We start from the raw sequence: 24,263 nt of genomic DNA, 5'->3' as shown, positions 1-24,263 counted from the left end.
TGCTATTGTTCATATGAGTTTTTGTCTGGTTTACTTAGTTTTTGTGTTCAGCCAGCCCTGGCTGGGACTGGGCTGAATCTCCATTTTGTCTCTGATCAGTTGATCTCTTTTGCTCTGTCTTCAGAATATACCTGAGTGCTGATATAGGGAATTGAAGTCTAGCGACTTCAGGGCATTTTTCTATCAGACATGTTGGACATTTTTTGGCAGGGTTTTTTGCGTGATTGCAGACAGCAGCTTTTCTTTCCTGTCCTTTCTAGTTAGTGAGGCCCCCATTGTTTGCTCAGCCTATCTTTCTATCTGTGTTTGTGTTTTCATCTTGCTTCACCGACAATACATGTTGGGGGCTGTCTATTGCTTTGGGGTCTGCTCTGGGGCAGTTTAGATTTCCCCTTTCTTTCTTTAGGCTTATTTAGTTCTCCAGCCATGATGAGGCGTCTAGGACCACCATAGGCACGCTCCACGGCTACTGCTAGTTGTGTGTATAGGATCAGGGGTCTGCAATCCGCTAGTTACCAACCTCTCCGGTTTTCTGGGCTTAGCTTGCTTTTTGTTTTTTCCTCCTCGGTGACTCTTTCATAACAGAATCACCAGCCATACCGCAGATTCTAGGGTACTCAAAAGCAGGAGAGAATTGTTAAAAAAAAAAAAAGTGTCGGAATTTTTTTTTTTTTTTTTTTTTTATATGTATATTTTCTCTTCTTTTTCTCTGGGGCCGTAGGAGGATCCTTTTTTCTTCTTTCTCCTTGATGGAGATTAAGTAATTGTCTGATCGTGTGGAGCAGCTTGCTGCTGAAGTGCGGGGAATTTCCGCCTATCTCACTCATTCGCATGCTGTTGAACCAAAGATCCCTCCTGATGTGTTTTTTGGGGATCGGTCTAAATTTTTGAATTTTAAGAATAATTGTAAATTATTTCTTGCCTTGAAGCGTAACTCATCGGGGAGCTCTGCGCAGCAGGTTAAAATTGTCATCGGCGATCCCCAGGATTGGGCGTTTTCTTTGACACCTGAAGATCCTGTTTTGACTAATGTGGATGCATTTTTTCAAGCCTTGGGGTTATTGTATGATGAACCTAATGCTATTGATCAAGCTGAGAGAGCCCTATTGGCATTGAACCAGGGTCAGGATCCTGCAGAGCTATACTGTCAGAAATTCCGAAAGTGAGCGGTCCTTACTACATGGAATGATAGTGCATTGGCAGCTCTCTTTCGGAAGGGTTTGTCTGAAACTTTAAAAGATACTATGGTGGGATTTCCTGTTCCCTCTGGTCTTGACGATTCTATGTCATTAGGCATTCAAGTTGATCGGCGTTTACGTGAACGCAAGACTACACGAGAGGCGCTGCCACCTTTTGAACAAATGTCTGAACCTATGCAATGTGATAGAGTTTTGTCTAGGGCGCAACGTCAGGAATTTAGAAGGCGTAATAAGCTGTGTTTTTTCTGTGGAGATGCCTCTCATGTTATTTCTGTCTGCCCTAAACGAGAGAAATGTTTTGCACACACATTTGCTGTGGGTGGTGTACAAACTAAGTTTCTTTTGGCAATTACTCTGATCTGCTCCTTATCCACATTTTCCGAGAAGGCTTTTGTGGATTCAGGAGCGGCCTTGAATCTGATGGACTTGGATTTTGCTAAACGTTGTGGTTTTCCTATGACACCTCTGTGGATGCCTATGCCTTTGAGGGGTATTGATGCTACTCCTTTGGCGAAGAATAAACCTCAGTTTTGGACCCAGGTGATAATGCGGGTCGCCCCAGACCACCAAGAAAATTGCAGATTTTTGGTGTTGCATAATTTACATGATACCATTGTTCTGAGTTTTCCCCGGTTGCAAATCCATAATCCAGTTTTGGATTGGAAATCTGTGTCTGTGGTGAGTTGGGGTTGTCGGTGTGCTTTTGGCGACACTCCTGTTTTCTCCACCTCTCCCCAGTCGCATGATGCTCCTGACTATTTGGCTGATTTTTATGATGTATTTAGTGAGAGCAAGTCTGCGTCTTTGCCTCCTCATAGGAGTTATGACTGTGCAATTGAGTTGAGACCTGGGTGTAAATTTCCCAAGGGTCGACTTTTCAATTTATCTGTACCCGAACACGAGGCTATGCGATCTTATATTAAGGAGTCGTTGGAGAAGGGTCATATTAGACCATCCTCTTCGCCCTTAGGTGCTGGGGTTTTTTTCGTGGCAAAGAAAGATGGTTCATTAATGCCTTGTATTGACTATCGTTCCCTCAACAAAATTACGGTTAAATATCAGTATCCGTTACCCCTGATTTCTGATTTATTCTCCAGAGTTAAAGGTGCTTGCTGGTTTACTAAGCTTGACCTCAGGGGGGCGTATAATCTTATTCGCATCAAGAATGGGGATGTATGGAAGACGGCGTTTAATACTCCGGAGGGACATTTTGAGTACCTGGTGATGCCTTTTGGGCCCACTAATGCCCCTTCTGTCTTCCAATCCTTCATGAATGATATTTTCCGGGACTTTGCGGATAAGTTTTTGATCATCTATCTGGATGATATTTTGATCTTTTCCAGGGATTGGGATTCTCATGTGGAACATGTTCGGACGGTGTTCCGGATTTTGAGAGTGAACTCCTTGCATGTTAAGGGATCGAAGTGCCTTTTAGTGTACAGAGGATTTCATTTTTGGGATTTATTTTGTCTCCGTCAACTATTGAAATGGACCCGGCCAAGGTACAGGCCATTTATGATTGGGTTCAACCCACTTCTTTGAGGGCTCTCCAGAAGTTTTTGGGTTTTGCTAATTTGTATCGTAAATTTATAGCTAGTTTTTCTGGTATTGCTAAACCACTGACTGATTTAACTAAGAAGGGTGCTGATGTGCTGAATTGGTCTTCAGAGGCTGTTTCGGCCTTTCAGGAGCTGAAGCGGAGGTTCACTTCTGCTCCGGTTTTGCGGCAACCTGATGTCTCACTTCCTTTTCAGGTGGAGAAAACAAAAAGCAAAAACACAAATATCCTGAACTAAAAAGTAAAAAATGTATACTGCAAATAATGCATAAAGGTAATAATAATAAGGGTATTTAGTAAACATAATTTTGATCAAAATAATGTACAAGCCATCCCGCCACGTCACGGCAACCCTTGTGGGACAGTCCCTACTCTAGTATTTAAAGCCTTCTCACTTGCCAAGTGGCGTGAATGTGAACAAGGGTCGAGCGGCTGAACCACTAGTAACAGTGTAGGCCAGACTGGATGGCTTTCCCAGCTCAGAAAGAGGGCGGTCACACCCATATATGCACTGAATGCACAATGAAATGAATAAAAAACAAATCTGAACTGAGAATAGTAAGTTAATGTGTATGCACAATGTAAGCGCATATCAACACATGACCATTAACCAGAGAAAACAAAAAGCAAAAACACAAATATCCTGAACTAAAAAGTAAAAAATGTATACTGCAAATAATGCATAAAGGTAATAATAATAAGGGTATTTAGTAAACATAATTTTGATCAAAATAATGTACAAGCCATCCCGCCACGTCACGGCAACCCTTGTGGGACAGTCCCTACTCTAGTATTTAAAACAGTCTGGCCTACACTGTTACTAGTGGTTCAGCCGCTCGACCCTTGTTCACATTCACGCCACTTGGCAAGTGAGAAGGTTTTAAATACTAGAGTAGGGACTGTCCCACAAGGGTTGCCGTGACGTGGCGGGATGGCTTGTACATTATTTTGATCAAAATTATGTTTACTAAATACCCTTATTATTATTACCTTTATGCATTATTTGCAGTATACATTTTTTACTTTTTAGTTCAGGATATTTGTGTTTTTGCTTTTTGTTTTCTCTGGTTAATGGTCATGTGTTGATATGCGCTTACATTGTGCATACACATTAACTTACTATTCTCAGTTCAGATTTGTTTTTTATTCATTTCATTGTGCATTCAGTGCATATATGGGTGTGACCGCCCTCTTTCTGAGCTGGGAAAGCCATCCAGTCTGGCCTACACTGTTACTAGTGGTTCAGCCGCTCGACCCTTGTTCACATTCACGCCACTTGGCAAGTGAGATGGTTTTAAATACTAGAGTAGGGACTGTCCCACAAGGGTTGCCGTGACGTGGCGGGATGGCTTGTACATTATTTTGATCAAAATTATGTTTACTAAATACCCTTATTATTATTACCTTTATGCATTATTTGCAGTATACATTTTTTACTTTTTAGTTCAGGATATTTGTGTTTTTGCTTTTTGTTTTCTCTGGTTAATGGTCATGTGTTGATATGCGCTTACATTGTGCATACACATTAACTTACTATTCTCAGTTCAGATTTGTTTTTTATTCATTTCATTGTGCATTCAGTGCATATATGGGTGTGACCGCCCTCTTTCTGAGCTGGGAAAGCCATCCAGTCTGGCCTACACTGTTACTAGTGGTTCAGCCGCTCGACCCTTGTTCACATTCACGCCACTTGGCAAGTGAGAAGGTTTTAAATACTAGAGTAGGGACTGTCCCACAAGGGTTGCCGTGACGTGGCGGGATGGCTTGTACATTATTTTGATCAAAATTATGTTTACTAAATACCCTTATTATTATTACCTTTATGCATTATTTGCAGTATACATTTTTTACTTTTTAGTTCAGGATATTTGTGTTTTTGCTTTTTGTTTTCTCTGGTTAATGGTCATGTGTTGATATGCGCTTACATTGTGCATACACATTAACTTACTATTCTCAGTTCAGATTTGTTTTTTATTCTTTTCAGGTGGAGGTAGACACTTCAGAGATTGGTGCAGGAGCTGTTTTGTCCCAAAAAGATCCGGTGACGTCTAAAATGAAGCCCTGTGCCTTCTTTTCCTGAAAGTTCTCCCCATCTGAACGCAACTATGATGTGGGGAATCGGGAATTGTTAGCCATGAAATGGGCATTTGAGGAGTGGAGGCTTTGGTTGGAGGGAGCTAGACATCAAGTTGTGGTCCTCACTGACCACAAGAATTTGATTTACCTGGAGTCGGCCAAACGCTTGAATCCTAGACAGGCTAGGTGGGCCTTGTTCTTTACGCATTTTGATTTTGTGGTCTCCTTTCTTCCAGGCACTAAGAATGTTAAGGCAGACGCCCTTTCTAGGAGTTTCTTTGCTGATTCTCCTGTTGTGACCAAGCCTACTACCATCCAAGGTGAGGGGGTAGTTCTTTCTGCCATCTCGCCCGATTTGAGACGTGCTCTGGAAGAATTCCAGGAGGACAAACCTGAGCGTTGTCCTATGGGAAAATTGTATGTTCCTGACCAGTGGAGGAAGAGAGTGATGTCTGAAGTTCATTGCTCCGCATTGGCTGGTCATCCAGGTATTTTTGGTACCAGAGATTTGGTGAGTCGGTCTTTTTGGTGACCTGCCTTATCTCGTGATATCAGGAATTTTGTGCAGTCCTGTGGGACTTGTTCCCGGTCTAAACCCTGTTCTTGCTCTAGTGGGTTGTTGATGCCCTTGCCGGTGCCTAAGAGGCCATGGACCCATATTTCAATGGATTTTATTTCTGATCTTCCTGTCTCTCAGAGAATGACTGTTATCTGGGTGATTTGTGATAGATTCTCTAAGATGGTCCATCTTGTACCACTCCCAAAGTTGCCATCTTCCTCAGAGTTGGTACCCTTGTTTTTACAACAGGTGGATCGGTTGCATGGGATTCCTGAGAACATTGTGTCGGACAGAGGAGTTCAGTTTGTTTCCAGATTCTGGAAAGCCTTTTGTTCCAAGCTGGGAATTCAGTTGTCCTTCTCCTCTGCGTTTCACCCTCAGACCAATGGGCAGACGGAGAGAACAAACCAGACTTTGGAGTCCTATTTGAGATGTTTTATATCTGCTGATCAGGATGATTGGGTTTCATTTTTGCCCTTGGCCGAATTCGCTTTAAATAATAGAGCTAGTTCTGCCACCTTGATGTCCCCCTTTTTCTGTAACTTTGGGTTTCATCCTCGATTTTCTTCAGGGCAAGTGGAATCTTCAGCCTGCCCAGGTGTTGACACTGTGGTAGAGAGAATGCAGCAGATTTGGGACCAAGTAGTGGATAAGTTGTCTCTCTCCCAGGAAAAGGCCCAGCGGTTTTCTAACCGGCATAGGACCATTGGTCCCTGGTTTAAAGTGGGTGATATGGTTTGGTTGTCATCAAAGTATATCTCTATGAAGGTGGCTTCTCCAAAGTTCAAGCCAAGATTTATCGGACCTTACAAGATTTTGGAGATTCTTAATCCGGTTTCTTTTCGATTGGCTCTTCCTGTTACGTTTAAGATCCATAACTTGTTTCATAAGTCGCTGTTGAAGAGATATGTTGAGCCAGTAGTTCCTACGGCGGCACCTCCTGACCCTGTATTGGTTAAAGGTAATGTGGAATATGAGGTAGAGAAAATACTGGATTCTCGTCTGGCTAGACGGAGACTCCAGTATTTGGTCAAGTGGAAGGGTTATGGCCAGGAGGACAATTCTTGGGTCTCTGCCTCTGATATTCATGCCGATAGATTGGTTTGTGCTTTTCATCAGGTCCATCTTGATCGGTCTGGTGGCATGGATGAGGGTTCGGTGACCTCTCCTCAAGGGGGGGGCACTGTTGTGAGCTAATTTTCGGGTTTGCCTCTGGCTTCTGGTGAGGGTTATGGAGCTGGCTGTGCTGACAAAGGAGTAGTGAGTTCTCTGGACTCCCTCTGTTGGTGAAGGGAGGTAATGAAGCTGATCTAAATGGCAGAGACCGGCCACCTGAGGAAGAGGACTGTGATTGGACATCAGGAATTTCTGATTGGATTTAAGGCAGCCGACTCCCTAGTTTCTTGCTGGTGATTTCTCCTGACTGTGGCTTTTGGTTTCCAGTTTGGTTCCTGCCTTCTTAAAGCTAAGTTTTCTCTGCTATTGTTCATATGAGTTTTCGTCTGGTTTACTTAGTTTTTGTGTTCAGCCAGCCCTGGCTGGGACTGGGCTGAATCTCCATTTTGTTTCTGATCAGTTGATCTCTTTTGCTCTGTCTTCAGAATATACCTGAGTGCTGATATAGGGAATTTTTCTATCAGACGTGTTGGACATTTTTTGGCAGGGTTTTTTGTGTGATTGCAGACAGCAGCTTTTCTTTCCTGTCCTTTCTAGTTAGTGAGGGCCCCATCGTTTGCTCAGCCTATCTTTCTATCTGTGTTTGTGTTTTCATCTTGTTTCACCGACAATACATGTTGGAGGCTGTCTATTGATTTGGGGTCTGCTATGGGGCAGTTTAGATTTTCCCTTTCTTTCTTTAGGCTTATTTAGTTCTCCGGCCATGACGAGGCATCTAGGACCACTGTAAGCACGCTCCACGGCTACTGCTAGTTGTGTGTATAGGATCACGGGTCTGCAATCCGCTAGTTACCAACCTCTCCGGTTTTCTGGGCTTAGCTTGCTTTTTGCTTTTTCCTCCTCGGTGACTCTTTCATAACAGCCCGGTCCCCGAGGTTCTATGGACACTTATGGTTCTGCAGCAGACACCGGTGGAGTAGTTGGCTGTAAATGCACTACTCCCATCCAAGACTTGGGAAACAACAGCAACTGAATAGAGAGCCGGGATCCAGGAGGTCCCCGAGCAGGCTACAGCTGTCTGTCATACAAGTGAGAGTTCTAGGAACATCTGAAGAGAGGCATTCCAGGGTAACTAAGTACTGGAGTGCTTCGCACTAAAAGGCGCATTGGCGGAGTCGTTCAGAAAGGCACACGTTGGCGGAGTGTTGGTGGGGAGAACCCTGTCTTGCCTGGGGGTTGGCTGAGTCTCTGCCCCACAGGACACAGTACTGAAGCGGGCACCGGTGTGCACTATGAACTGTGAGTAAAGCTCTGAAACTGCAAGCTCTGGTGTTCTCCATTCATTCCCGCATCAGCACCGCTACATCTGGGTACCAACATCCATCCTGCCCGTGCCTCTCCGCTAATCCCACATCTACACTGCCCTGGGACTACAGCACCACCTGTGGGGAGCTACACCATCTTTGCTGCACCACATCATCAGTCCCAGTGGATCTGCATGCAGCGTTGGCTTAACATTTTTCTTGCCAAACACCACAGGTGGCGTCACGAACTATCCATAAAAACTACATCACAAACCCACCATTTTATTGGGCGCCCAGGGCCACGGACCGGGTCACTGCCACCGCAGCACATTCTCCTGATACTGGCCCGGTACCGAGTACCCCACAGCCCTGGGAGGGCGACCCACATATTGTATCAATTCAGGCCAGGTGTCCAGTTTAGAGGCCCAATAGACAAAGGGGAATGACCTGTGAGGGAGAACACCGATATGGGAGAAGTAGTTTATAACCGTAGTTGACAACTGCTGTCTCCTGTAACTTTTAATCGATGCAGTATTAGCAGTCGTGTGAGGCTGTGTTCACACACAGCGTTTTTTTAGCGGTATTTTTAGTGGTTTTGCCAATAAAACCGCTATAAAACCGCTAAAAATAAGCTTACCATTAATTTCTATGCATTTTGCACTTTTTATGCATATTGATGCGTTTTTTACCGTGAAAAAACAGCATCACAGTAAAAAACACAGCATGCTCATTAATTTTGCGGATTTTTCCGCGTTTTTGGCTAGTTCTATGCGTTTTGAAAACACGCCGGAAAAAAACGCATCAAAACCGCGCAAAAAACTTGCAAAGAACGCGTGGATTCTGGGAAGGGAGTCAGGTTTTTGAGCAGAAATTTTTTGCTACGTGTGCACTTAGCCTGAGCGGTACTTGAGAAATCATTCTACAACATGGTCATTAAACCCCTGTCTCCAACGCCACTTTGGCTGTGTGCACCACGAACACCTCTTCCATTGTGCCCACTACGGCTCGTGGGAGAACCAGCACCGCTGCTGTGTGCTGGGAAATCCTCAAACAAGCGGTTTACCAGAGTAGCTTGTTTGTTAGCCAGTATTATCTCTAGGTTCTCCTGTGACATGATGTTGTGTAATTTGCCTTTGTAGCGTGGATTGAGGATGCTCGCCAGCCAGTAGTCGTAATCCCTCATCATTTTGGCAATGCAGGGGTCCCTTTTTAGGATCCGCCAGGCATAATCGCACATGTAGGCCAATGTTCCAGGTGTCAATGCTGCACTTCCACTGCTGGATGGAGGAGCACTTTCTGGCAAATCCACATCCCTACAGTCACACACAAACACTGTACCTGACCTTGGAACGGCAACATTTTCTCTTGCCCCCTGAGAAGCATCCTCCTCCCCAAAATAATCATCCCCCTCATCCTCCTTCTCCTCCTCTTCTTCCTCCACCTCGTCCAGGACAGTTCCCTGACCAATGGCTGACTGTCATCAAGGCTTCCCTCCTCCTCCTCCTCCTCCGCTGCAGACGCCTGATCCTTAATGTGCATCAAACTTTGCATGAGCAGATGCATAAGTGGGATGCTCATGCTTATGATGGCGTCATCTGCGCTTACCAGCAGTGTGCATTCCTCAAAACACTGAAGGACTTTACAGAGGTCTTTCAGCTTTGACGACTGCACACCCGACAATTCCATGTCTTCCCTCAAACTGCCTGCCCATGTATCCTCCCAAAAATGCATTACAGCCTGCCTCTGTTCACACAGCCTCTCAACCATGTGCAGGGTGGAGTTCCACCTTGTTGCATCGTCTATGATTAGGCGGTGCTTGGGGAGGTGGAGCAATCGCTGAAGCTTCTGCATACGAGTGGAGTGGACATTTGAGTCACAGATGTGCGAGCACAGTCTTCGGACCTTATGTAGCAGGGATGTTAACTCTGGATAATTATTAAGAAAGCACTGCACCACCAGATTCAAAGTGTGAGCCAGGCAAAGTATGTGTGTGAGTTTTGCACGGGCTGTAGCTGCCACAAAATTACGGCCGTTATCACTGACTACATTGCCTGCCTCAAGATGTAAAGTCAATATAGAATCACTGCACATGTAAATTATGCTAAAGTGAGCTTTTTATTATTTAATTGACGGTGATGAAGCGACAGCTGACGTTTCGGCCTAACAACGGCCTTTATCATAGTCACCCTTCATAGTCGCCCTTTTGAAGTAGAGTTTTGGTAGTCACCGGTTTCACTGCTGAGGCACGGCGGTGCCTGCATCCCCCACAGCGCCACCAATGTTTTTTTGCCATACCAACAGGATCTCTGCTCCTCTAGCACCTGGACTATTGGCTATATTGGATAATCCGCAATTTTTTGAAATATTGCCTAGCAGTGATAAACTATCAACCGGTGACTACCAAAACTCTACCTCAAAAGGGCGACTATGTGATAAAGGCCGTTGTTAGGCCGAAACGTCAGCTGTCTCTTCATCACCGTCAATTAAATAATAAAAAGCTCACTTTAGCATAATTTACGTGTGACGTTATTCTATATTGACTTTACATTTAGGGGACCAGAGGCTCCCTTTCACTAGCACCGTTTATTCATTACACTAGTCGAGTGCTAGCCATCTTCCATATCTACTGCCTCAAGATGTAGACTGCCCAGCCATGACTCAGTTTGTCGCTGCAAGTAGTCGGCCAGTACCTCCGCGGTGTGTCTGTTGTCGCCCAAAGACATCATCTTTAACACAGTCTGCTGACGCTTACCATTAGCTGTTCGATAGTGGGACACCTCGTGTGCAACACTGCCAGCTACGGATGGAGTGCTCGTGCGACTCTGCTCTGTGGACGAGCTTTCGCTGATGGAGGAGGAGGGTCGAAAGCCTACAGCCAACTGTTTCCTATACCGTGGGCTAGACAGCACTGTTCCACCACCGCTGTCCCCTGTGGAGCTTGCATTCACCACATTAACCCAATGCGCAGTGATGGACACGTAACGGCCCTGGCCATGCCTACTGGTCCATGCATCTGTTGTGAGGTGCACCTTTCCACTTATTGACTGTTTTAGTGCATGGACAATGCGGTCTTTCACATGCCGGTGGAGGGCAGGGATGGCTTTTCGAGAAAAGAAGTGCCGACTGGATAGGTCATAGCGTGGGACAGCGTAGGCCATGAGCTTGTGGGAAGTTTCGCTTTCAACCAAACAGTAGGGCATCATCTCTAATGAGATTAGTTTGGCAATGTAGGCGTTCAAACAGTGTACGCAGATGAGAGGATGAGTACTTTATTGTCCTACTCAGAGTGCCTGACAGGGTGAGCTGGACTGGGGAGCTGCATATGGGGGAAGTAGCGTTGGACCGGACAGAGTGAGAGGGGATTGGTGATGTATTGGTGGTGATGGCCTAGATTCAGTGTTGTGTTGCAAAACCATTATGATTCCCTGAGTGCTTTGGCCTTGCGACGACACCTCCACATTTAGTGCTGGTGGTGTGCTTAATGGTGGCAGTTGTCTTACAGTGGGGGAAGCGATAGAGCATTGCTGGCTACCTTCAGTCGGAGCAGGTGCACATGTGTTACCTGAGGTTTTGTAGTCCATCCACGCTTGCAAGTGCATGTTGATTAAATGTCTAAGCATGCAACTAGTATTCAAATTTCTGAGTTGTTTACCTTGGCTAAAGGGCCTTCCGCACTTCTTACAGGTAACCTTTGCCTCATCAGTAGGATTTTGGACAAAGAAGTGCCACACTGCACTCATCCTACTATGGTATACATTTTCTGGCCTTGCATGCTGTTGTAAGTTGACCGTCTGGCCAAGTTGTCCTGCAGCTCTTTTAGTTTTTAGTCCACGTTTTTGGACAGCTACGGGCCTGCCAGATAACCGCTGCTGTGATGTCAATGCCTGGTGCGGATCCTTCTCCTTATCTGAACTATTGCCAGCGCCACCCTCCTCCCCCAATGGATGCCAATCCGGGTCAAGAACTGGGTCATCCATCACCTCTTCAAAGTCATCTGCACCTTCCTCTTTACCTTCCTCTGTGTCACCGTGTAAGGTGGTATAGTATGCGGGAAGGGGCACCTGAGTTTCATCAGGGTCAGATTCTGGCTCAATAGACTGCGAGGGCAATGTAGTGCTCTGGGTCAATGTACCAGCAGAATCATCTAGCAGTGGCTGTGCATCAGTGCGCTCCATGTCAGATTCATCTTGGACTGGGGAATTCAGGATTTGACTGGATAACCCAGGCATGGTATGTGAAAAGAGCTCCACAGAGTAATCTGAAGTGTGGGCTGCCGCATCCTTATCTTTTGGTGGGGGTGAAGGACACAAGGAAAGGTGTCTTTCCTGACCAGAACCCTGCACTGACGACTTCGTGCTTGCAGGTTTCGAACGTTCAGAAGAGGAGGCAATAGAGCTGGTGGCTGTTTGGCAATGTACGCCAAAACCTGTTCCTGATGCTCCGGCATTAAAAGCGGTTTTCCTACTCCAAGAAAAGGGAACCTTACAGGGCTTCTTTGGCCAGATGATGACGCAGGCTCAACACCTCCTGCCTTAGCTGCTATTGTGCTTTTGCCAGAACCAGCTGATGCACCACCACCATCAGTACCAGCTGCGCCCCTCTGCCCACGTACGCGGCCTCTTCCACCATACTTCCTCATGTTTGGGAAAATGTACCAAAAATACCAGCAGAGAGATGGTACTGTATGAGGAGCGTCCACCTGTGTAATGTGTATTAAAAAAAATTAAATCTACGTATATATTTTGTTAGTCACAGATGCTCTCACAGTATGTATTTGATCGCAATCCAACAAGCAGATATATCGAACTGTATCAGAAGTGTACAGCTGTATACGTTTTTTGTGTAACTAACAATCTCCGTATATGTATTTATGGAGTGTCACACACACACGCTGACTCTGTAGAGATGTGACTGTAATGCGAAAGGCAGATATACAATACTGTTTGAGAATCAGATAGCTCTATACGGTGTGTGTATGGAAAATTGTCAATCACCGTCTATTTGTATACGGAATGACACACGCTGTCTCTGTCTAGTTTTGACCGTAATCAAACAGCAGATATACAAAATTGCTTGAAAAGCGGACAGCTCTATTAGGTGTAGGTCTGGAAAAATGGAAAATCTCCTCGGCTTTTTCTCCAGAGTCACACACAGATAGCTTTACTGTTTGAAAAGCGGACAGATCTATAAGGTGTAGGTTTGGAAAAACGGAAAATCTCAACTTTTTTTTCCAGAGTCACACACAGATAGCTTCACTGTTTGAAAAGCGGACAGCTCTATACGGTGTAGGTCTGGAAAAATGGAAAATCTCCTCGGCTTGTTTTTCCAGAGTCACAAACAGATAGCTTCACTGTTTGAAAAGCGGACAGCTCTATAAGGTGTAGGTCTGGAAAAATGGAAAATCTCCTCGGCATGTTTTTCCAGAGTCACACACAGATAGCTTCTATTTGTCCGTGATACCAGCCGGAATACACGGTAGTGTGTGAGGAGCGTACACCGCTATACGGTGTGTGAAAAAATGAACGCTCAGTAACTCACCAGAGCAAAATTACAAAAGTTGGAGTGCTTTGAAAAAAAGCAGTTTGAACAGTAGTGTGCACACAGCAATGCAGCTAGCAGGTAGCCCTAAAAGGCAACCTAATCACCACCAGCGCTGCTGCACACAACAAAAATCGTCCCCTTTCACTGCACACTAACTGTACAGTGAAAAGCGCTATCAGCAGAAGCATTTTCTTTCTTCTTCCCTGCGCAACGCTCTCCGTGTTCAGAATCAGCAGCACCTCTCCCTATTCTAAGATCGGCAGAAGTAATATGGCAGTCACGGCCTTTTATACCCACTGTAACGCCACACAAAGCCAGCCAATCACTTCAATGCCCTTCTCTAAGATGGTGGTGGCCGCTGCGCATGTCATCGAGTTGCCCACAATGTGCATCCTACATCATTGGCTGAGAAAAAGTGCTGGAAGCATTATTTGAAACACGACTTTGGCACTCAGCTCGGTGACCTCATGGCCGACCTCACGCTATGGTCGGGTTTCGATCGGCGAAACCCGACTTTAGCAAAAGTCAGCTATTTTTTAATTTGACTGACCCATTTCGCTCAACTCTAGTGGTGAGCAATTTAAACCCCCAAGTGCTTCACAGAAGTTTATGATGTAGAGCCGTAAAAATAAAAAATCTTATTTTTTTCACAAAAATTAATTTTTAGCCTCCAATTTTTTATTTTTCTAAGGGTAACAGGAGAAATTGGACCAAAAAAAGTTGTTGTGCAATTTGTCCTGAGTATGCTGATACCCCATATGTGGGGGTAAACCACTATTTGGGTGCATGGCAGAGCTCGGAAGGGAAGGAGCACCGTTTGACTTTTTCAACGCAGAATTGGATGGAATTGAGATCAGATGCATGTTGGGTTTGGCGAGCCCCTTATGTGCCTAAACACTGAAAACCCCCCAATTCTAACTCCAGCCCTAACTCCAACATGCCCCTAACCCTAATCTCAACCCTAACCATAACCCTAACCACAAACCTAACCCTAACACACCCCTAACCCTAATCCCAACCCTAATCCTAATTCCAACCCAAACCCTAATCTAAACCCTAACGCTAGCCCCAACCCTAACCCTAGCTCCATTCCTAATCCTAACTTTAGCCCCAACCCTAACCCTAATAGGAAAATGGAAATAAATACGATTTATTTTATTATTTTTCCCTAACTAAGGGGGTGATAAAGGGGGGTTTGAGTTACTATTTATAGCAGGTTTTTATGTTCGGCAGCGGTCACACACTAAAAGGCGTTTTTTATTGCGAAAAATAGGTTTTGCATCACCACATTTTGAGAGCTATAATTTTTCCATATTTTCACCCACAGAGTCATGTGAGGTCTTGTTTTTTGCGGGATGAGTTGACGTTTTTATTGGTGCTATTTTTGGGCACATGACTTTTTTTAATCGCTTTATAGTCCGATTTTTGGGTGGTAGACTGAACAAAAACCAGCAATTCATGAATTTCTTTTGGAAGGGCGTTTACACTGTTCCGTGGTGGTAAAATTGATAAAGCAGTTTTATTATTTGGGTCAGTACGATTACAGCGATACCTCATTTATAGAATTTTTTATGTTTTGGCGCTTTCATACAATAAAAACTATTTTATATAAAAAATAATTATTTTTGCATCGCTTTATTCTGAGAGCTATAACTTTTCTATTGTTTCGCTGATGACCCTGTATGGGGGTTTGTTTTTTGCGGGACAAGATGATGTTTTCTGCGGTACCATGCTTATGTATATCTGTCTTTTTGATTGCATGCTATTCCATTTTTTGCTCGGCGGTAAGATGATAAAGCATTGTTTTTTGGCTTGTTTTTTTTATGATTTTCTCTAAAGGGGTTAACTAGTGGGACAGTTTTATAGGTCAGGTCGTTATGGACGCGGGGATACCAAATATGTGTACTTTTATTGTTTAGATTTTTTTTAATTCAAAAATGTATTTATTGCTGGAATAAATATTGATTTTATTATTATTTTTTATTACATTAAATATTTTTACAATTATTTAAAAACTTTTTTTTATTTAATTCTTACTTTTACACTGTGTTCCACTATGGGACACTCATTTTGTGCAAGCTGATCGCTTCTATAGCGTGCAGATCTGCATGCTAAGAAGCTGTCAGCGCTGCATGCATTTTGCACTGACCTGTGAGACTTCCTGATATGCACTGCGCACTGTTGTCATGACAACATCGGGTCTCCATGGCAGCAATCGGACACCCCGTCATGCCAAGGGGTCTCCAATCCAAAGGCAGAGGGGCTGTCAAAGCTGACAGCCCCTTTGCCGGCTCCGGGTACGTTGTGATGTTTGATCACAGTGTTCCGGGGGTTAAAGTGCTGGGAGCGGTCCGTGACCACTCCTGGCACTTAGTACTGGGTGTCAGCTGTGAGAATCAGCTGACACCCGGCTGCGATCAGCTGCACTACCCTCGTGAGCCCGGATGATCGCCTATGACGTACTATCCCGTCCAGGGGAATTAATGGTGGTTTTACTTTTACCACATTTTTTGCGGTCCTGTATTGCAGCCCGTTTTTCCAGGCCATATCATCGCATTTTTTGTGTTGTACCGCAATAACGGGCCTCAAATAATGTTTGCGGATCGCCGTTTGTTTTTCCAATATGGAAATTATGATTGAAAAAAAACCGGCGTTCTGCAAAACTGGAAGTGAGGGCCCCCTTGATTAAAATGGGGTCCATGTCCATGCACTGTATAAAAGATTGAGCAAGCTCGATCTTCTATCACGGCTGCAAAAACGTCCCTCATGGCCGTATGGCGCACCATTGAATTTTTGAGGGCCGATTTTGCGGCCCCATAGAAAGCTATTGGGGTCGCAAAATCGGCCCACAAAAATATGGTAAGTGTAAAACCAGCCTTAGTCCCAGGGGACATGGATGGGATAGTACTTCATCTGGCAGAAAGGGGTTAAACAGCCTCACCTGGACATGAGTTCCAGACTCGGCAGTGAAATATATAAATCCCATCATCTCAGTTCACCTATGAAGCTCAGCTGTAGACAATAATGTGGTAATAAAGAATAGGGGTTCCCTATTTATAACCATATCCCTACTCATATTCCTCTCACTTAGATTATTATTAACCCTAGTGCTAACTTTGTCTCTCACTTTAGCCCTATCCATTTCACAAGTTTTTCTTAAGCCCTATCGTCCACATTTTGAGCGCCATTGTGGACAGTGGTGACGATGTCTGTAAAGTTTTGTTGAATTAATGGCACTTTATAAGCGAGTAAAATAAATAAATGTCAGGAGTCAAATCAGAAAAGGTTATGGTGCCTCTAGGGAAAAAAATTAGAGAGAAACTATCAGAGAACAATAAAATACGAGCAAAAATACTAACACAAACTACTCAAGTAATACTATAAAACTGACACTTTAAAAAGAAAAAAAGACTTTACTTTTACCATTTATTTTTATCAATAGTTGCACAAAAAGTTCTCATTACGCATATTAAATACACAAGGATTTTTTTTATATCAGCATGTGGTCAATTTTTCATCAGTGTTTCTTGGATGAGAAGAAAGGATTTTTCGTAATCATAGTGAAATCCGTTTTTTTGTAGCCATAATTGGGCCACAATGCTAATAAAACATCCCCCAAAAATAAAGGTAGGTGCTGTGCCCCCCAATGAAGGATAGGAGAAAGGGATTTTAGGTAAGTACAAAAAATCTCTTTTCTAGGTCATTTCATTGGGGAACATCTCAAAGCAGTCCAAGGATGGAAAATAGAAAAAAAAATCAGACCAAGAAGGTAATGGGACCGATCCCTCAGGGTGTAACCCAAGGTATTGATTCTTGTAGCACTTTTCTTTCCAGGCTCATGGCAGCCGACACAAAGGTAAAAACTATGTAAAAGTTTGAGGACGTGTGGATGGAGGAGGACCAAGTTTCAGACTTCAAGAACTGCAGAACAGAAGCCTGATGGCGAACAGTAAGGCTGAGTTCACACGTGGCGTTTTTTTCGCGTTTCCACTGCGGTTTTACCTGTGCGATTTTGCCGCGAAAAATAAGCATCCCATGCATTCCTATGGGATTCCGCAATGCTGTGCTAATGCTGCGGTTTTTACCGCGGCGGAATCGCTTCACGGTTAAAAACGCAGCATGCTCATTAATTTCACGGAATCGCGGCGATCCCGCACCCATAGGAAAGCATTGTTCTGCTTACTTTCCGCATGTGGCTGTGCACACCATGTGAAAAGTAAGCAAAACAATTGCGGATGGTACCCACTGTTCGGAGGAGATGAGACTGTCCTCCAGGCTTTGGGTACCATATCCCTGTAAAAAATAGAATTTAAAGTAAAAAATATTGTTATTCTCACCTTCCGACGTCCCGCGCAGCCTTCCCGCCTCTCTCCACGCTCCCGGTCCCAGTAAGCCTTTGCGAGCGATGACGTCCGTTCTCTCGCGATCGCGAAGTCTCGCGGTCATTCGCGCGACGTCATTGCGAATGACCACGAGACATCGCGATCCCGCGAGAATGGACATCATCGCGGTAATTGTCGCAAAGGATTACTGGGACCGGGAGCGTGGAGCGAGGCGGGAAGGCTGCGCGGGACGTCGGAAGGTGAGAATAACAATAATTTTTTTTTATTATTATTTTTTACATTCTATCTTTCACTATTGAGGCCGCATAGTAAAAAGTTGGTCACACTCGTCAAACACTATATTTGACAAGTGTGACCAACCTGTCAATCAGTTCTCCAAGCGATGCTACAGATCACTTGGAAAACGCTAGCAATTCTGCAAGTTAATTACGCTTGGAAAATGCTAGTTTTTCCACGGGAAAATCGCTGGAATTTAAAATGTGATTTTCCTGCGTAATGGAATTCCGGAATTCTCGTGGTAATTTCCATGAGAGTTCCGCTACGTGTGAACCCAGCCTTAAGGAGGGCGCCACCGCCCAGGTGAAGTGAGCCTTGACCCTCAGCAGAGGCGCTCTGGCCTTAGCCAAATATACTTCCAGAAATTCAGAACGCTGTCAGTAAGAGATGGAGGCCTGCAGATGGTGAAACCTCAACGAGATTCTTTCGAAAGGTCAGATGGGGAGTCTGAACATCTGAATGAGACTGTCACCGACATGTATTGATGCACCTGACCACATCCATCTTGAGTAAAAATTATCCAGACAAATGAGAGATGGACAGAAGGAGGGTAGAGCGATCTCATTAAGGTTGAAAGCTACCTTAGGGCAAAGGAAGGTATGCGTTCCATTTGTGAAAAACAGGGATAGCACTCATTTGAAAATAAAAAAAAGACGCGTGAATGAGCCTGAAGGAAAACAGTTTGGGCAAACATAACGGTTAGTTATTAGTCTCATTATTAGCAGATGGATCACATTGCTTCTAATGTACATAGATGCAACCTGCTCACAATTTGACGGCCAAATAATTTTTATAAAATGATCATGTTTTATGTTAAATAATTATTTTCATATTCTGTAAATCTTAAAATTAATATTTACTTTGGCAAAAGAAGCAAAAAACTTTTTTCTAAGACTTTGTGTACACAAAGTCTTTATTTTCTGAGTTTTCCAAACAGACACTAAGGCTACTTTCACACATCAGTTTTTTGCCGTCAGGCAGGATCCGGCTATTTTTAGAAAAAACGGATCCGGCATAAATTTTGGAGAACTGTAGAAACGGATCCGTTTTTCTGCTGGATCCGTCTAGCAGGTTATATCTGTTTCCTGGGGGCTGGACAATTGGATCTGAGCATGTGCAGACTTAAAAAAACGGATCCGGTAGCTGGATCCATCTTTTTCTGGATCCGGCGCATTCCGGCGCCCATAGACTTTCATTGTGGCAAAAGGCCGGAAGCGTCGGATCCGGCGCTTCCGGCTTTTTCGCCGGAGACAAAAAACGTTACAGTAGCCGTTTTTTCCAGACGCCGGAATGAGACAAGTAGCCGGATCCGGCAAAAAACGGATGAAACGCAATGCCATCTGGCGCGATCCGGCGCTAATGCAAGTCAATGGGGAAAAACTGGATCCGGCATTGCATTTCGCCGGGTCCGGTTTTCCAAAAAAAAGCCGGATCGCGCCTTACAGCAAAAAACTGATGTGTGAAAGAGGCCTAAGTGGAGACTTTATTTTGAAACATTTTTGAGAAGTTTTGAGATTTTGGAAAGTATTTGGAGAGTTTCCACACAGTTTCTGCTCCAAAAACCCTTTTGTGCACTTAGCCTAAATGTGCAAATGAACACAGCAGCAGCCAGAAAACCCAAAGCTCTGACACAATACCGGACCCTACTAGGATATAGACCACCTTTCCTTTGGCTCTGTCATCAGTATCAGGTCAATGGGGGTCTGATATTGATGACCTAGATAGTGGAAAATCCCTTCAATCTTAGACAACTTGAAGAATGTCGTTTAATAACACTGCACATTATCGGACGCCTTTGTCTTCTTGTTATATTTTATACATGGATACGTAAACCAGGCTTAAGTGCTTCCAGTTGTTTTAAAAATTCTTCTCCTTCAATGGATAAATCATTTACCTCAATCCTGAAATAAATAAAGGAAAGTAATTACCAAAATAATAAAGATTCATGGCAAAATTAAAACCCAGCACCCCAGCCTGATCACTTCCAGCTAGTGATGGGCGAGCATTAAAATGCTCGTGTGCTCGTTGTTTGGGTCGAGCAAATTGGAATACTCGGATACTCGGACAGAACAACGAGCCCAATGTAAGTCTATGGTAGACCTGAGCATTTTTACTGCGATCCCCCTGGGGGTCATTTTAGGCTCTAAAAACATCTGAAAATGATGGAAACACTGCTCAAATGACATGGGGACCGCCCCTGGAAGCATTCCTGTCTCCTAGTTCACAGCTTTAAACAATTTTTTCAGAGTTTCATGTCATTTTTACCGATGCACCAAAAAACATACCAAAACGAAACCAAAACGGATTTTGCTGGGAAATATGTTAAGGTACATCCTTTCCAGGTTAATGACTTGTATATAAGGCAAAATAATTAACCCCAGACCAAAATGTTCCTCCACCACTTGGGCTATGTTCAGACACAGCGTTCTGAAAAACATTCTGTTTTCTTATGCATTGACTGCAAGGCCTGCCCTGCTACCAAGTGATATGCACCCCAATAAGCCTTTGAACCTACATACTGGATGGGTCCAGGAAAATCCACTTCACATTATTAATTTTGTACTTCCATACTCTTTTCTTATGCTTTGACAGCAAGGCCTGCCCTGCTACCAAGTCATATCCACCCCAATAACCCCAATCCTCCCTTGGAAGAAATATGGAGGAGGGCCTCTTAACAAAAAAATGTCCCATTAAAAAGGAGTGGGTCTCCTAGACTTGTAATGCCCATACACTAAGTGTGCTGGCTGGCAAATATGTTTCCCTGTGGGTTACAACTCAACCTTTTCCATAACAAGTATTTTAAGCCCAGCAAAACCACACACCCTTGTTCGTGTGACGACTCCTGGCGTGGACCCTCTGAGCAGTGATACCAACCCACCCCGGGCAAGCTGACCTAGTGAGGACTACCCCCTATACAGGGAGCTTCAGGGGCAGGCCCACGGGAGTAAAGTGCCACGACTGCTGGGACCAGGTGGCTGGCTCGAGGAAGTCACAAGAGACTGTTTAGCAGGGCGAAGACTGGGGCACGCAGGGTACAAGAATATGTAAAGCGTGTACTCGGGGCATGCTGGGTACGGAAGTGTGTAGAGCGTGTACACGGGGTCACGCAGCATACAGGATGGTGCAGGACGCATACTGGGAAGCACGCCTGAGAACAGGATGGTGCAAGACGTGTACTGTGAAGCACGCCTGGGTACAAGACAGAGCAGAGCACGTGCTGAGAAGCACGTCTGGGTACAAGACAGAGCAGAGCACGTGCTGGGAAGCACGTTTGGGTACAAGACAGAGCAGAGCAAGCATGCCTGAGTACAAGACAGAGCAGAGCATGTGCTGGGAAGCATGCCAGAGTGAAAGGTAGTGGACCTGAGTACAGCGAGCCACCATGCAGGCACCAAGAAGGCCTAGCAAGGAAGCAAAAGCGATAATTAGGCGCCACCTACAGGATGATTAGGCGGGAAGACGTGTGATTTTGGTCAGTAAGGAGGTTATGTCAGGTACACATAGGTAGATGTGCGTGTCATCGGCATAGTGATGAGATTGCAAACCGTGCCATTGCATCAGCTGTCCCAGGCTGAAGGTGTAGATGGAGAAGAGTAGGGGTCCTAAAACTGAGCCTTGGGGAACACCAAAAACAGGTGTCGAGGTGAGGAGGTGGTGTGGGAGAGGGTGACAATGAATGTCCCCCTAACAGTCTTGGTTTTTAAAGACTCTGCCGACAAACCCAAAAAGACCATTTGGACCACCGGCCATGTGCTCATCAGCAGAGGTAGCAAAACTACCAGCCTTACCACCACCAGCATGATCAGGCACATGGCAGCAAAGCACCCGACTTTGTTGGTTGAACACCAGGCTTCATGAACAGTGTCTGCGCGTGATACCATTGTTTCTTCTGCTGTTGTGCATGCAAGCCAATCCCCTGTCCATGGTGCATGCAAATATGCCTGCTGCCCTGCATCTGTAGTTGCACACAAACTCAACTAGCACCATTAACAAGCACGTCCACGTCCTTGTCCCAATGCAGCGTACAGTTGTCCATACCCCAGTCCTTTTAGCGCAAGCGGAAATACGCAGCCAACGCCAGAGTACTAAATTCATGCATTTTTCACCTGCTTGTGCTTGGAATGTTGCATTTTAGGCTCATGGGAGACAGAAGCTTTCCGCAACCTGATGGCGGTGAATGTAACTAGGTACTTGGTCCACACCCACAACTCTTTCTTCCGGTCTGCCATCACGACGTTACGCAAGCATTCACGTGTCCCACAACATTACCCGGGCCTTCAACAATGCTGTTAGAGGAAAAGTGCACCTAACCATGGACACGTGGACAAGTCCATGTGGGCAGGGATGGTACATCTCGCTGACGGCACACTGGGTTAGCGTAGAAGAAGTCATGACCCAGTCGGACAGTGGAAGACCATGTCACAGATGTATGGAGGAGACAGGTTGTGCAAGGCTTTGTATGTCATAGTTAGGTTTTTGAACTGTAGCCTATATGCAATAGGAAGGCAGTGAAGGGCCTGGCAGAGAGGAGAGGCTGGGGAATAATGGAGGGACAGTTGGATTACTCTGGCAGCAGAGTTAGGATAGATTTGAGTGTTGCAAGAGTGCTAGAGGGAAGGCCAGAGAGAAGAAGGTTGCAACAGTCGAGGCGGGAGATAATGAGGGTGTGCACAAAAATTTTGGAATTTTCTTGGAAAGTTCGGATCCAGGAAATGTTTCACAGTTGTAGTGGGCAGGAGGAGGCAAGGCTTGGATATGTAGCTTGAAAGAGAGGGCAGAGTGGAGGATCACCCCAAGGCCACGAACATGCGGGAATATTAGTTCCGGTGTGCCGTCCTGGCGTTACACAGGCACGTGTCCCACAACATTACCCATACCCTCCACAATGCTGTTACTTGTCCACCTAACCACAAACATGGGGACAAGTGCTTGTGGTCAGGAATGTTACATCTCACTAAGGGCACACTGGGTTAACATAGTGGAAGCCGGGACCCACTCCGACCTTGGAATGATGCACGTACTCCCAACCCAGAGTATTGCGTGCCCTACATCAATCTGGGTTGCCCCCACAGTCTACAGCTCCTGCACCTCCTCCTTCGCTTCCTCTTCAGCCTCCATCTCCCAAAGAAGCACATCAGTCACAGGCTTGAAGCACTGCAGCATTGCCTCATCAAAGCGGCAACAGGCTGCGGTGAAGCTAATATGCTTAGGTGACAAACAGCACAATGATGAAGAGTTGTGGACAGCTCTGAAAGAGCAGGCAGATCTGTGGGTGACACCGCTGAACCATCAGTCAGGCATGGTTGTGTGTGACAATGGCTGGAACCTTGTGGCTGCTATGTAGTGAGGCGAGCTCACACATGTGCCATGCCTGTCTCATGCACTTAACCTCATTGTTCAATGTTTTCTGAAAAGCGACATGAAGCTGCCAGATTTGGTAGGAAAAGATCAACGCTCTGCGTACCCATTTTAGGAAGTCAGCTACAGCTTCATCTGCCCTTGCCATGATTCAGCGCTAGCAGCTTCTGGCTCACCGACTGGTGAGTGATGTCCCCAGGCAATGGAACTCTACACTGTAGATGTTGAAAAGGATTTGTGAGCAGAAGAGGGCAGTTGGTGACTAGTCTACCAGCATCAACAAAGTTGTCGGTATTCAGTTCAGACTTCACACATAAGATCTCAGGAGTGGACATGGATGTCAGACATATGGACCATCCTTCCAAACTTTGAAGAATCGTGACAGCTTACAATCTACACTAAGTAACAACAATAACAATAATTAAACCCAAAAGCACCAAAAATGCTCTTGACAACTTACATTCTCCAATGAGGTGGGGGAGATAAAAACAACAGGGGTGTATTTACAAAAATGTATTAACAATGATGTTTTTAAAATACTATTACTGTGGTAGGTCGAAAGTCTGGAGGCCTGAGGATGAGGAGGAAGAGGAAAGCATGGTCAGTCATCCTCTTGGTGAGGACACAAAAGTATTGACTGTTAGCAGTCTTGCACGCATGGCTGAATTTATGTTTCGCTGCCTTTCACATCACCCTCATATTCTCAAAATTTTGGGTGATGGACAATACTGATTGGTGACACTTCTAGACCCACGCTACAAGGAGAACTCTATATCTCTTATTCCAGAGGCAGACAGGTGTGTTGTGAGCTCATTTTCGGGTTTGCCTCTGGCTTCTGGTGAGGGTTATGGAGCTGGCTGTGTTGACAGAGGAGTAGTGAGTTCTCTATCTGGACTCCCTCTGTTGGTGAAGGGAGGTAATGAAGCTGATCTA

The 24,263-nt window shown here is 45.0% G+C and overlaps 1 protein-coding gene across 1 annotated transcript in view; it reads right to left on the bottom strand.

The window, feature by feature from the left end:
• Nucleotides 1-16,765: 16,765 nt before the first annotated feature.
• The window catches only part of LOC141082913 (NACHT, LRR and PYD domains-containing protein 3-like), a 94,396-nt gene continuing 86,898 nt past the window's right edge, over nt 16,766-24,263 (bottom strand). The window contains exon 12 of the mRNA XM_073566966.1: nt 16,766-19,873. Within this exon, the coding sequence (XP_073423067.1) occupies nt 19,786-19,873 (88 nt within the window). The 3' untranslated portion in view covers nt 16,766-19,785. The remainder of the gene's footprint in view (nt 19,874-24,263) is intronic.

The sequence above is a fragment of the Dendrobates tinctorius genome, unplaced genomic scaffold (genome assembly GCF_039654945.1).
Source record: "Dendrobates tinctorius isolate UK_male_01 unplaced genomic scaffold, ASM3965494v1 ptg000019l, whole genome shotgun sequence".
NCBI lineage: Eukaryota > Metazoa > Chordata > Amphibia > Anura > Dendrobatidae > Dendrobates > Dendrobates tinctorius.
Note: the sequence above shows the minus strand (reverse complement) of the source record. Positions and strands in the feature narration are given on the sequence as shown.